The 13,401-nt window shown below is 40.3% G+C and overlaps 1 protein-coding gene across 1 annotated transcript in view; it reads left to right on the top strand.

The window, feature by feature from the left end:
* STK32A (serine/threonine kinase 32A) overlaps nt 1–13,401 on the top strand; it is a 95,873-nt gene that overhangs the window by 70,893 nt on the left and 11,579 nt on the right. The window contains exons 7-9 of the mRNA XM_032801508.2: nt 4,483–4,572; nt 9,633–9,730; nt 11,919–12,035. Coding sequence (XP_032657399.1) covers nt 4,483–4,572; nt 9,633–9,730; nt 11,919–12,035 — 305 coding nt within the window. The remainder of the gene's footprint in view (nt 1–4,482; nt 4,573–9,632; nt 9,731–11,918; nt 12,036–13,401) is intronic.

Here is a 13,401-nt window from a genome sequence, read left to right as displayed (position 1 = left end):
AGCCCTCAGCACCTTGCAGGGTTGTGCCCACGCAGCCCACAGGGGTTCAAAAGGTGAAATTCACTGCAGTGCAGAGGGCCTTATGGCGGGTGTTCGCACCACTCTGCATGGGAGGTCTGCCTGCCAAGTGGCTGCCTGACTGTCACTGCTACAGGAAGGATCTTGGCTCAGGCTCCACATAGAGTGCCATGAAAGGCCACATTGGGGGAAGGCTGGAGGGGAAGAGGGGTGCACAGGAGAAGTTACAAAGCCGTATTTATGCTGATCCAGTGGCCCCAACACCACCTTCAACAGGTGCAGAGGGACTGTGCCTGCTAATCCAGGACTCAGCAGATGCTGTGGATTTCACCTCCCTAACTTCCACGTGCTCCATGCACATAGAGCCCAAATACTCAGGTTCTAGGTGGTTGCAGTGATTTCACTCTTAATGCCCCTGCCTTCCTTATGCCATGTTGGCATTTCAGTTCGCATACGTGTTTTTGTTGCCATTTTGGGGAGCAATATTACCTTAAAAGTGCCCTCCTTTAGACTGAAGCAGCACTGCAGAAAGGTGCCAGATTGATCTGCCTGCTCCATATTGTGGTTCTGAATTTAGCCAGGAAGCAGTAGTGTACAAAGTGCCTGAAAGAAAATGTATGCATCAAAGAGAGAAGATGTGGTAGGTGGAAACAAAAGAAGGGGAAAAGCCAGGCAAACACGTTCTTGGCAAGTGGCAAAACCCTTGTGTCAGGCTGCCTGAAATTTTATACGATAAACCTTGCATGCCTTCTGCTGGGAAGTCTGTATCTTTAAAGCCAATGGTGTCAAGTTTAGAATGTTGAGATAAAAAGATTCAAGTCAGTACAGAATGAGTTTTTCTCAGAAATAACAAATTACCCTGACACCAGTTTTAATATGATGGATCAAAGATAATCAACATAATAATTTTAACATATGAATTGTTTCTTACCAAAGAGCTACGTGGATCTGCCTCTTTGGGCCAAGTACAGCTGCCCTCACTGAGTGGCCCATCCACCCCTTATGAAAAAAATATTCTCTCTCCATTTGAGGAGTGGTCTAGTTTACTTATCTAAGATAGAAGTTGGCGATTCTCTCCCTTTAACCTTCAGGTCCCTGTGTTCTGCTCACCAGCCCTTGAGCTCACTCACCTATAACTTTCTTTACCTTTGGGAAGGGATTCATATTTGTGTATAGCCCTAACGAACACTCAGGAACGAGACAGTTACAACCAACCACCTGCCTTCCCATCCCTCCAGAAATTACTGCTCCCCCCCCCCCAACCAAATTTCTTTTGTATTTTGAAGGGGATGACTATGGTTATTTACAGAGAGGTAGCAATGAAACTGGCAAATTATCAAAGAGGATAAAAACTTGGGAAATATTTTCCAGGGTGGTTCCTCTCTCCCCTCCCCCACCCCTGAGTGGATTTCTCCACATTTAACAAACTTCCCTTGCCAAACGTCCCAATTTTGCTGCTAAGGTTTCATCAATACGGAAACATTTGATGCAGATCTAGCTATGTCCTGCTGGAGTAAGATGGCAAGACATTAAAAGCATGAAGTTATAAATGGGCAAGATTTTAGCTAGGCTAGAACGTCAGTGCTCAAACACCTGAAAGCAGTGGAACTTTAAATTAATGTTCTCTCTTGGAATGTGCTGAAGACCTTAGAAATGAGCTACAATTCTGGCCATGCCAGTTGAAGGTCACTAAGATAGTTGAAATCAGCATTGCTGTAACAAGGTCTGAATTATGTTCTCTCTTGATAGCGCAAAACATCTTTGTGGGTGTCTTCTTTGAGTGGGTAATGGTATTCTGCACCCATACTATCATAGTCATATTGTAACATAACAAGATGAATAGAATCAAGGCCAGAAGAGACCACCAGATTCACTAGTCTGACCTGCACTTCACAGGCCACTGAACTCCGCCCAGTTACCCCTGTATACTAAACATGCCAAGAAATGAATTTACCTTGAACCAAGTCTTTTATTTATAATGATCCAAGACAAAACCTAAAGGGGAGATGGTAAAGGGAAATGTGTGCTCAAATCTTCCATTTGTGAGTGTTACCTAAATGCATCAAGGAGTAAAATCCATTCCTATTAACCATTAAGAGACTATATTTATTTAGATTAGATTTGTAAAAGCATGAATAATTTCACAATCGAAGGTGCTTCCCATGTGAACTGCTTAAGAAGTGGGCTGCCACATTCTGCCCTAGCTTTGGTTTTGAGTGGTCTTAATCAGGAGCTTCATGCAGTGCACATTATGGTAATCTAATATTCCAGCTATTAACCCGATTAGAGTCATGTACTTGCAGTTTACCCCAATTATGAATGAAAGCCTTGTGCTCCTCCTGTTTGCCAAAGTTTTGGGGGCCTTGGGCTCACTTGGAAGAGTTAGGTTCCCGATGAGTTACATTCCCAATGAGCTGGATTCCCTTCTATAGAGGCACCTTCCGTTTCTCCTAGAAGGATCATGGTTAGCTGAATGGGATGATTAGATTATTTAATCACTAGTTGATTATCAAGGACTTATTTCTTGATAAGTGATAATTCAGTCATCTATAACACTAATACCATGATCTTAATGAATTACTCTATGAAATATAAATGAATTGCAGGGCTTAAGTGTGATTTGGACCTTTTAGGCATAAATTTGCTCTTGTGGTTCACTGGATAGTTCCTTCAGTTTCAGTGCTCAGAAAAATGCTGTTTTCTCTTTTATAGTCTAGCTTCTAGCCTGTATGTTTCTATCTACTTGTTGCAATTTTCATAATTTCTTATATCCTGTATACAACTGGTTAACGTGCTATTAAAGTTCTGCATATCTATAGAGGTGTGTTAGGTGCTGCTGTGAGAAGTTCTACAGTGATGTGTATCAAAGAGGATATCAGAAAATTGGAACGTCTGTTTCCCTTATGCAATTCCCGTAGACATGTTAATAATCCCCTCTGCTAAGGTATAATTAGTCTGGACCTCATCTACTTTGTCATCTGTGTCTTGCTCTTCCAAAAAGGAAATGAATTGGTGACATAGTACATTTTGTTATTGCTTGGATTCTTAGCAGGTTCCAGTATTATTTATTTATTTACTTCCTTGTATTGTGGTAGCACATGGGAGCCCAGTCATGGCCCAGGACCCCATTGTGCTAAACACTATACAAACAGAGAACAAAAAAAAGGCAGCCCTGGTCAAAGAAAGTATATACCTTGTGTCAGGGTCTCTTTCCCACTTTGAACTTTAGCATCCAGAAAGTGGGGACCTGCCTGTTCTCTTCTAAGCTTAATTTCTAGCTTAGATCTTATCACACTGCCACCAACCCAAAATATAGTGTTTGGGTACACTCCATGTCCCCCAAAACCTTCCCTGGGGGACTCAAGACCCAAACTCCCTGGGTCTCAAAACAAAGGGAAATAAACCATTCCCCCTCCTTTCTTCCTCCCAGATTTTCCCCTCTCATGGGGTTTACACTGCGGAGATCACTGTGATTCAACTTTTGAAGCTAAAAACAGAGAGGAAATTCACCTTCCCGCCCACCTCTCTCCCCCTCCAGCTCTCCTAGGAGAGACGTGATCTAACACAGAGAGAATTTAAACCTTTCCATCCCCCTTCTCTCCTTTCCTCACCAATCCCTGTGAGTTCGAAGACCCTGCCCTGGGTCTTAAACACAAGAATAAAAAAAAAAAAAAATCGATCAGGTTCTTAAAGAAAAGTCTTTTACATAAACAAAGGAAAAAAGGTAAAAATATTTCTGTACAATCAAGATGGAATATGTTTACAAAGGTCTTTCCCCTTCCCTAGACCAGAGGACTCACTCCGTAGCCTAAGTATACAAGTTACAGCAAACAGAGTTAAATCCTTCCAGCAAAACATACACATTTGCAATAAAGAAAACAACAAATGCCTAATCCACCTCGCTATTAGTACTTACAGTATTGAATAGAAGAGACTTTTTCAGAAAGATTGGAGAGCATGTCTGGTCCCTCTCAGACCCCAGAGAGAACAAAGCACAAACAAAAAACACAAACAAAGGCTTCCCTCCACCGAGATTTGAAAGTATCTTGTCTCCCAATTGGTCCTTTGGTCAGGTGTCAGCCAGGTTCACTGAGCTTGTTAACCCTTTACAGGTAAAAGAGACATTAACCCTTAACTATCTGTTTATGACACCTTGTTGTCCAGACTGCAGCAATTAGCGGCTTCCATGAGCCATTTATAGCCAGTTGGAGGGGTGAGCCTTCTAGTTAACTAGCAGAAAAAGTATTTTGTTTCCTTTTTTAAAAAAATGTTTTGCACTGAATGCTGAACGAAATGTTATGAAGAAGGTTATGTTGCCTGTGAAGCCCCTTTTCCACTCCAAACCTTTATACCATTTAATAATGTATAAAGCAGATTAGGTCTGGGTTTAAAAATCTATTGGCAGCACCAGAATCAAACACAAAATAGAAAAGAATTATTTATTAACTCCAATTTTTCTTTCAGGACATGTGCACATAACAGATTTCAACATTGCCACGATACTGACTAAAGGGATGCAGGTCACCACGATCGCAGGCACAAAGCCATATATGGGTAAGAATTCATAAAGATCTGGGCTACTTAAACGGCCATTCTTTGTTTAATGCCTACCCTTAATTCAAGGGATATATGAGGGTAGAAGTGAAATCCTTTCAGAAACTTTTAACTCTTTCCACTCCTGCCAGGTAGGAATGCTGTGGTTTTAAGTGAGACAAGCCACAGATGGAAAAAAGATTATTTTTGCCAGAAGTTTTTTGTCTCCTATCTGTGAAATACTTTCTCCTACTGATTTAGAATTGGGATCCATAAAGTGATAAACTAACAAAACAGGTGGGGAGCAGGAGAGGCCTAATAGAGGCACTAATTTCAGTTACACTATTGTCATGCTACAAAGCCTTGTTTGGGTTCCTTGTGCCCAGGTCAGATGAGTGTTAAATAGTGTTTTTTGAGGCTCTAAGCATTGTACAAATTTCATATCACCTCTATGAGGTAGGTACTATATGCATGATTATCCTCATTTCATAGATGGATAAACTGAGGCACAGAGCTGTATTAGGCTGTCTGCTACACTGCTGTAATGACTCAATCCTGCAAAGGGCTGAACATCACCTGTGAGTTGAGCATGGACTGAGTACCTTGCAGAAGCTGCTCAGAGGCACCTCTCATGAGTGGGGTCTCAGTCTAAACTAACTACACTGAAGTTCATAGTGTTACTCTGGAGTTAAACCAGCTGTAATGGCAAGCAGAATTTGACCCTGCATGAGCTGCATAGATCAAATAGCATGCCAGGGGAAAGAATGCAGGGCCTCATGCTGCAAATTACATTGGCATCCCAACCCATGTAAGGAAGGGATGAATCAGGCTCCAGGAGTCCTAGGTGCTAATCCAGTGCTTTACCACTAGCCCAATATCCTCTGTTTAATATTGCATTCCTTTGCAAATATAAAATTAAAAGGATAGAGGAAAACCAGTGTGGCTGCACAGTGGTATATAGACATTAAGATAAAAATGCACCACACATATATAGGAAGCATTGGATAGATGCAAACATCACAGCCACAACGGGCAGGAAAGTAATGAGAATGGTTTTCAATCTCATTTTGAAGATTCCCCTTTTAAACTATTTACCCTGTTGATATGAATGGATTTGTGCCCATCTGTACCAAACAAACAATCAGCCCAGCTGCAGTCTAGAAACTGAGGTGCACAAGGGAAAAAGCTTGAAAATAAGCTGGAGGGAGATAAGGGCCAGCAGGATGAGTCAGTTCCCAAGTGCGCAGCACATTTGTGCACTGACCTTCTGCACTTCCATGTGTTGTGTTATGCTCTTGCTAGGAAAATACGGTGCAAATCTTTGGGTTCTCGTTGGGCTGGTAGCAGGCTCGGTTGCCATGGTGACAAAGGGAGTAGGGACACCATTTTTTTTTTCTTCTGTCCTTGGTTAGGAGAAAGAACAAAAGTACACAAATAGCATTATTGCCTTATAGAGAACACAAGGCACCAATTTGGTCCCAAGCTAAGTAAAGTAGCAGGGCTACTGTGTGTATGAGTGAGGAATGTTGCTGTCTAGTGGGGGGCCACGAGCAGGTTTCAGGGGATCCTGCAAGCAGGGCCAGCATCAGACTCACTGTGGCCCAGGGCAGAAAGCTGAAGCCCCACTACATGGAAATGAAGCCCAAAGCCCTGAGCCCCACCATCTGGTGCTGAAGCCGAAACCTGAGCAGTTTAGCTCCTTGTGGTACGGGGCCCCAAGCAGTTGCCCTGTTTGCTACCCCCTAATGCCGATCCTGACTTTTATATGCAGAAAGTCAGTTGTTGTGACACAGGAGGGCCATGGAGGTTTTATAGTTTGCTGGGTGGGGCCTCAGGAAAAAAAAAAAGTTGATAACGCCTGAAGTGATAACAGACTTGCTGCTACTACTACCAGCTATAGGCGCTACTTTAGATCAAGCAGAAGCACCCTCAGTGTTTGAAGTTGAGGGGAGCAGGATTCTAGTCTTGGTTCCCTGAATACCTATGATGTTTATACAATAATGGTATCTACAATATGTGGTTTTACTGCAGTGGAGGCACACACTAGAATCAGTTCATTCATTTAAGCCAGACTGAATATTTAAAATGCAGTGTCCAGGGCTGGAGGTGGGTATTCTCTGCCTCTGATAGGAGTCAGCTCCATGTCTGGATATTGCTAAACTAAACTATCACTGCCACAGATACGGTTTCTTTCTTCATCTTTGTGCTATTCAGAGCAAACTTGTGTCTTTGGAATGTACCATATCACACAGAGTATTACACATTTTTTCTCCGTGTGGAATGATATTCCAGCTGTCACTGAAAAGGCTGCATCTATAACCTCCCTCCAAATCTCCTCTATCTACTCACCCACTCAAGTTTGGGTGTATGGAGCGAAAATACCCAGTCTGTTTTTCAGACAGAGCTTACTTACTATTCTTGCTGCTGGAGAAGTTTCATATATTGATTGTCCCCTGCCACTAATGCATAAAATTCTTACTTATGCCCCTTTAGTTGCCAAACCAGTAAAATACCTGGCTAGTCAGAGACAAAAGGAGCCTGATTTTGACCTCACTTTTACATAGGGTTGCCAACATTTCAAAATTAAGGGACTGTTTTCTTAACACTCCTGCCCCACCCCTCTTCCCAATATCATCATCATCGTTGTCGTCATCAATAAATAATAATCCTAAGCAGCACTCACCTACATTCACAGGAGATTTTGCTTGCTACTTTTTGTAGTACTCAGCAACTCCTAATTTTGTTGTACAGGAATGAAAATAAGGGACATCCCATGTAATAAGAGACTGTTGGCAATCCTACTTTGTATGGAGGAAGTCAGGGGGGTACACTGACTAGGGTAACTCCACTGCAAGTAAGTGGAAAATCTGACCAACAGTGCACAGGAAATGGCTGACAAAAGAAGGTGCCAGAACTAGAGCAGTTTGAACTGAGAGGTTCCTTATATTTAAAGTTAAGAAATGTCCATCTGTAAAATAGGCTATAAATCTGACCAGCCATAACAATCATAAAAGCATTTCACTGCAGATAGCACAAGGACCCTCACTTTACACAGCAGAGATGGTCTGTACAGGAAAGTTAAAGCATTACCTAAGGTTTTCCCCTTACTGCTGCCATACCATCATAATTATTCCTTCCCTCCATGGGAGGCTCCTTTTATTAGCCTAACAGCTGACCTTTCACCCTTCAGATCACCTGACTCAACCCTGTAATATAAAAAGAAACATACAAACAATCCCCCGCACCAGATTTCCTCCTCTGTTTTGTTTTATTCCTTTGACACTGATCCTCACCCTCCACCCCCTAAAAATATCATTGCGTTTTCCTTAATCTTTCACATGGCGCTAATAAGGTCAAGTCATCTTCTGACCCTGCCCTACTTCCTGTCAGGCTATCAGCTTTCTACTATAAAAGCAATGGCTGTTGGGCCCACACCCACCTAAAAGTCACTCCCTGCTAGCTAGCATTAGGTCCATGTTTCTGTCTCCCAAAAGCAGTGTTTACAATTTACCCTCTTAAGTTCTGCTAGACAGAAAGTGTTTTTGGATTCAGATAAAGGAAAGAGGATATGAAGGAGGAAATTAGCTGACCTCTCAAATAAAAAAGGTTGAGACAGCTCTAACTTGAGACTGAGGACATTTCCTGCAGGATAAAAAGAGAGGATAGGTGGATCAATATTAGCCTTGGACTTGATAGAGCAGGGTTCAGTTCTCTGCTCCTACACAGACTTGCTTGGGGAAGACACAGAGCCTCTTTATGCCTCAGTTCCCCATATGTGAAATGGGGATAATAGCGCTGCCTTGTCTCACCGGGGCTCGGTGTGTTGTGGGGACAAATATATTAGAGTGTGATGTGATCAAATATTATGGTGATAGAGGCTATATAAAAACCTAAGAGATTGAATTGCCACCCCCTCGTCAGTTATGTAATAGAAAACTTGTTTAACCCAATGAATGGCATAATTCTTAGGAGACATACAAACACTTTATAACACCAAATTAATTAAATTATTTATTTATTATACATTAAGTGTTTAAATAATACTTTGTATTTCTCCATCCAAAGCTCTCAAAACTCTTACATACATTAATGGATGTAATCTCGCAACACCCTTTTAGGGTGAGAAAATAGTAATAATCCTATTTCCCATATGGGGGAAACTGAGGCAGAGAGGCGCTAAAAGTCTTGTCTAGGATCACAGAGCAAGTCAACGACAGAATACTTCACTCTAATCCTGATTATACTGTCCATATTATTAGACTGCAAAGTCTAAATATCAATCTGTGTTCAGTTCTCAGTGTAGGCACATATGAAAAGTTGTCAAACTATTAAATGAGTCATATGCTGGTTCCACACCAAAGTGCAGTAATTTCCTAATGGATGGGAATTGGCCTCAAGTAATCATCCCAGTGAAACTACAAATAGTAGCAGTGACACATTATATAGACCTTGTCATGTAATGACCCCAAAGCATTGTATAAACATCAGCATTTAACTTAGCCTCCCACCATGATTTTTGAAGTGGCTAAATATTACTGTAGATTATGAAACTGAGGCTGAGGTTAAGTGAGTTCCCCAAGGTTAATAAGCATAGTAGTGGTAGAATGGGGAAAAGAACAGTATTTAGGTGACGGGAATCCCAACCTGCCTGTTACTGTCATTGCTTGTTAAAAGCCCAAAAATAATCAAGTGAAAGACTGGACAAAGGGGAACAAATTAAATATATGGCAGAGGTTGTCAAACTGGGGGGGCGGGACCCCTCAAGAGGTCGTGAGGGTATTACATGGAGGGTCGCGAGCTGTCAGCCTTCACCCTAAACCCCACTTTGCCTCCAACATTTATAATGGTGTTAAATGTATAAAAAAGTGTTTTTAATTTATAAGAGGGGTTGCAGTCAGAGGCTTCCTATGTGAAAGGGGTCACTAGGACAAAAATTTGAGAACTACAAATATACAGTAACTAGAACAGTCTGGAATGCTTTTCACACCTTAGGACTGAAACATCATATACTGCTGAAAATAGTCAATGATTACTGTTTGAAACTCTGAAATAAAGCAAACAAATTTTTCTGTATTTTTCAGCGCCTGAGATGTTTAACTCAACAAAACCTACAGGCTACTCCTTTGCTGTTGACTGGTGGTCTTTAGGAATTACTGCCTATGAGCTACTTAGAAGCCGGGTATTGTACATACAGCTGCATTCATTAGTATTTGTTGTGGGGTTTTTGTTTTGTTTTGTCTCTTTACTGTTTTCAATACTGTATTGAAATAAGTGCTTTTTAACAGGGATGAAAAAAGACGAGTAGGAATCTAGGCTTTAAAATCTGTTTTAAAACAGGTAGCAGAAATCAAATCTTCATCAAGATTCTTATGATGGACTCATAAGAATTCAAAAAGAAACCACTGCAGCGCAGAATAACTCAGGGTGACAGGTTCTTGGAGTGTCCAACGCCTTGTCAGTTAACATAAGTTAGGCAGTAAAAACTGAGCCATCTAATTGATGGATAAGAATTCCAAAAGCAGGGACTGTAATAGAATTTAATCCGAGCTCAGAACATGCAAGAAACATTTTTTAAAAAAATCATTTTACTATTGCATTAAGGCTCTGCAGTCTGAGCAAACATGAACCACTGTGTGTGAATTATTAATACAACACTATTCATGCCCTGTCATGCCTCAGTCTTTGGCTGTAACTTACCTGCAGAGTTTGGTGCATCTTGGATAAGTCCTTTTAAATAATTTTGTAAAAATAGGTGGGCAACATGGAAAGTTGCTTAGCATGAAATAAACTGTGTTTTCCAAGCAAAAAGATTACATAACAGTTTGTGAGATTAAAAAAAATACTCTTCAAAAATATTTACATTTCCAGCATATAGCACTTTTTATCTTTTAAGGAGCTGTGTGGGCAGAATGTATTTTAATTTATATCTATATATAAACTTATCTAAATTTTAAAGTGAATTTTGGGTAGCTTAAGTTTTGGGCCCCAACTTGGACAGGTTAAAAGGATATGGTTCTCAGATGTGCAGTGCAGCCTTCCTGCAGCCGAGCACTCAAAACCAAAATCTCTAATCACTTTTGAAAATGTAAATCCTAAAAACTTACTTTATAATTAGAAAAGAAAGTGGATTGTGACACTGTTGCACTTACTATTCCAAGGCTTTTGACTTTGTGTTATTTCCAAATCTAAGTGTAGAAAATACTGCAGTATATTCAAACATAATAGCACAACAAATTGATGACACTAGTATAATGTGATAAACTTTTATAGGAAGACTTGAGTTGCCCCACATTGCAAATATTCAGTATAATGCATCTGTTTCCACATATTCATTTGTATCTGCTCACATCTGTTTTTTAAATGAACACTTATTGGCAACATATTTTAATAAAAATCTGGGAATTAAAAAATCTTCAAAAACAAAGTTATACAGCAATCCTTCCCTTGTATACACAAACCTCCCTTATTAATTTCAAGTTAAATGTTGAGCTGCACATAGTTGCACACACCAGTCAGATGTGCAGTTAGTCTACATGCATTGTTACTGTGATTGTGTTTTGCCTGCTTGGTTGCACATTTTTTTCCTGGAAAATTTGGACTTTTAGCATGCTCCAAATGCAGTGATATGTCAAGGATGTTAAAAGGTGCAACATCCTCTCCACCTTGCATATATATCCTAAAGATCTCTGGCCAGAATTCAGGCTGGCATCTAAAATGAAAGTGAAGGGCCCATTCACTCCTAGCTCTAGGACATTCACCATGCATAAATGAACAGCCCTTCTGCATCCTGAGCCATACCTGTGAAACTCTGTTCAACTACCTCTGCTATGAGGTGTTCTTTTTCATATTGTTCTTTTTTCCCCTTCGTTGATGTTGTTATCTTTCCAAAGGAAAGAAGAAGCAGAGAGAAAAACCACTAGCCTCTACCTTGTCTATATTATCTCACACTTGAGAAATGAACAGAAAATACCATTTACATTTAACAGAGAATGTTGAGAAAGTACTGGCCTTTGCAGTACCAGTAAATTAATTTCACTTTAATGGCCTTTTTAAGTTCAAATTCTGGCTTTGCCAACGAAATACCAGCTGGGTGACAGCTCTACCCTTTGCTTTTCCCTCATATTCATCTTGCTGTTCAAATGTCTCATTATTATTATTTGTTGTTATTCAGTTCTGTGGTAATTTATTTATTTCAATTGAGTTAGCCTCTGCAGTGACTGACTTTCAATGGTTCAATCTAGAGCAGCAATGGGGGGGCTTGGAGAATGGCACAAAGAGACTCTGTTTGGAGACTTTGCCCTAGGAAGATTTCCAAAAGACTACTTTTTTTTTTTTTTTTAACTAAATGGTTTCCTTGTTTTTCACAGAGGCCCTATCACATTCGCTCCAACACATCGCCAAACGAAATTGCTCACATGTTCAGGACAGCTACTGTGATGTATCCTGCTGCTTGGTCTAAAGAAATGGTATTGCTAGTCAAAAAGGTGAGGGCAGGTGGGGAGACGGGATAACTCAGGGGAATGGATATATTCGCATCTAAGAGTGCATTGTGCTAACTGGCCCTTGGATTACTCCTTAGGTGTCCAGTGCAAATCCTATCCAGGTCAGGTCCAGTGTTAGTGACCCTCTCGTGGCCCTTGGTGCCCTCTTTAAAATGACTAAAGATATCAACACTGATATAATCACTAGCTGGAAGCCTTACTGAGTGTTACCTCCAGGTCCGGGTACATTGAGGGCCCAGTAACAGGGAAGCTTGCATTGGTGTTGCCTCTGTTCTCAGGATATATGAAGGATCAGCATCCTTCAGACTGGCCCAGGAGCCTCCTTTGTCCCTCTGAAATCACCGTTGGGAATTAGAGAAAGAGATAACTAGAGATGGTCAAAATTTTTCACACAAAGCTTTCTATTTTGTTGAAAAAACATTTTTTCCAAAATGCAAACTTTTCACAAAAATCCTGATATTCTTCCTTTGTTCCATTTCCCATATCATTTTCTGAAATCGTTTTTCTCGATTTTCACTGACATTTTTATCAGCATTGTTTTCAAAATTGTTATAAAAACTGTTTGTTAACCTAAACCCATGATTTCTTACTGAAGGCAGGTTTTCAGGAGACAAAACATTTGATAAGGATTTCGGAAACCATTTGAATAACAGTTTTAGCAGAAAATACCATGAAAAAGGGTAACTAGTCCATTTTGAACCCTGCTAAATGGGTCCATCAACATTTTGAAATATTGTGAGAAATAATTTTTTTTTGGTATCTTTTTCAGACTAGCCCTACGCATGAATAGTAAAAGAATCCCTAGCATTTATGACAATTTTTCTTCCCTGCGAACAGTTATCCCCACCACTGAAATAGACATGTACTAGGCTATAGATATGGGAACAATTCTTTATTGAAATGCAGCACAGCAGTGTTTTTAGGAGGAAGATTGAAAAATATCCATTTAATTAAAATTAAATGGGAGAATTTAGGAAAGAGGAATAGTTAATACCTGAGCTTGAGTTTAACCAGGCCAAACAGTGACACAGGGATCTTTATGCAGACATCCTTTGTATTTCTATATATTTTTACCTTTGCTGGAAGTTTTATTCTGAACACCACAACATGATGTAAATCCCACAGGCTACCTCTTGAATTAATAATGCAGTGTCACAATTTATTTAAATTTCCATGTGCCCCTTTGCATCTGGTTTAGGAGCAATATTTATTATTGTCATAAACAGATAGCTAAGGGTTAATGTCTCTTTCACCTGGAAAGGGTTAACAAACAACACCTGACCAGAGGACCAATCAGGAAACAAGATTCTTTCAAATCTCAAGGGAGGGAAGCTTTTGTTTGTAGTTT

This window comes from Chelonoidis abingdonii, chromosome 7 (genome assembly GCF_003597395.2).
Source record: "Chelonoidis abingdonii isolate Lonesome George chromosome 7, CheloAbing_2.0, whole genome shotgun sequence".
NCBI lineage: Eukaryota > Metazoa > Chordata > Testudines > Testudinidae > Chelonoidis > Chelonoidis abingdonii.
Note: the sequence above shows the minus strand (reverse complement) of the source record. Positions and strands in the feature narration are given on the sequence as shown.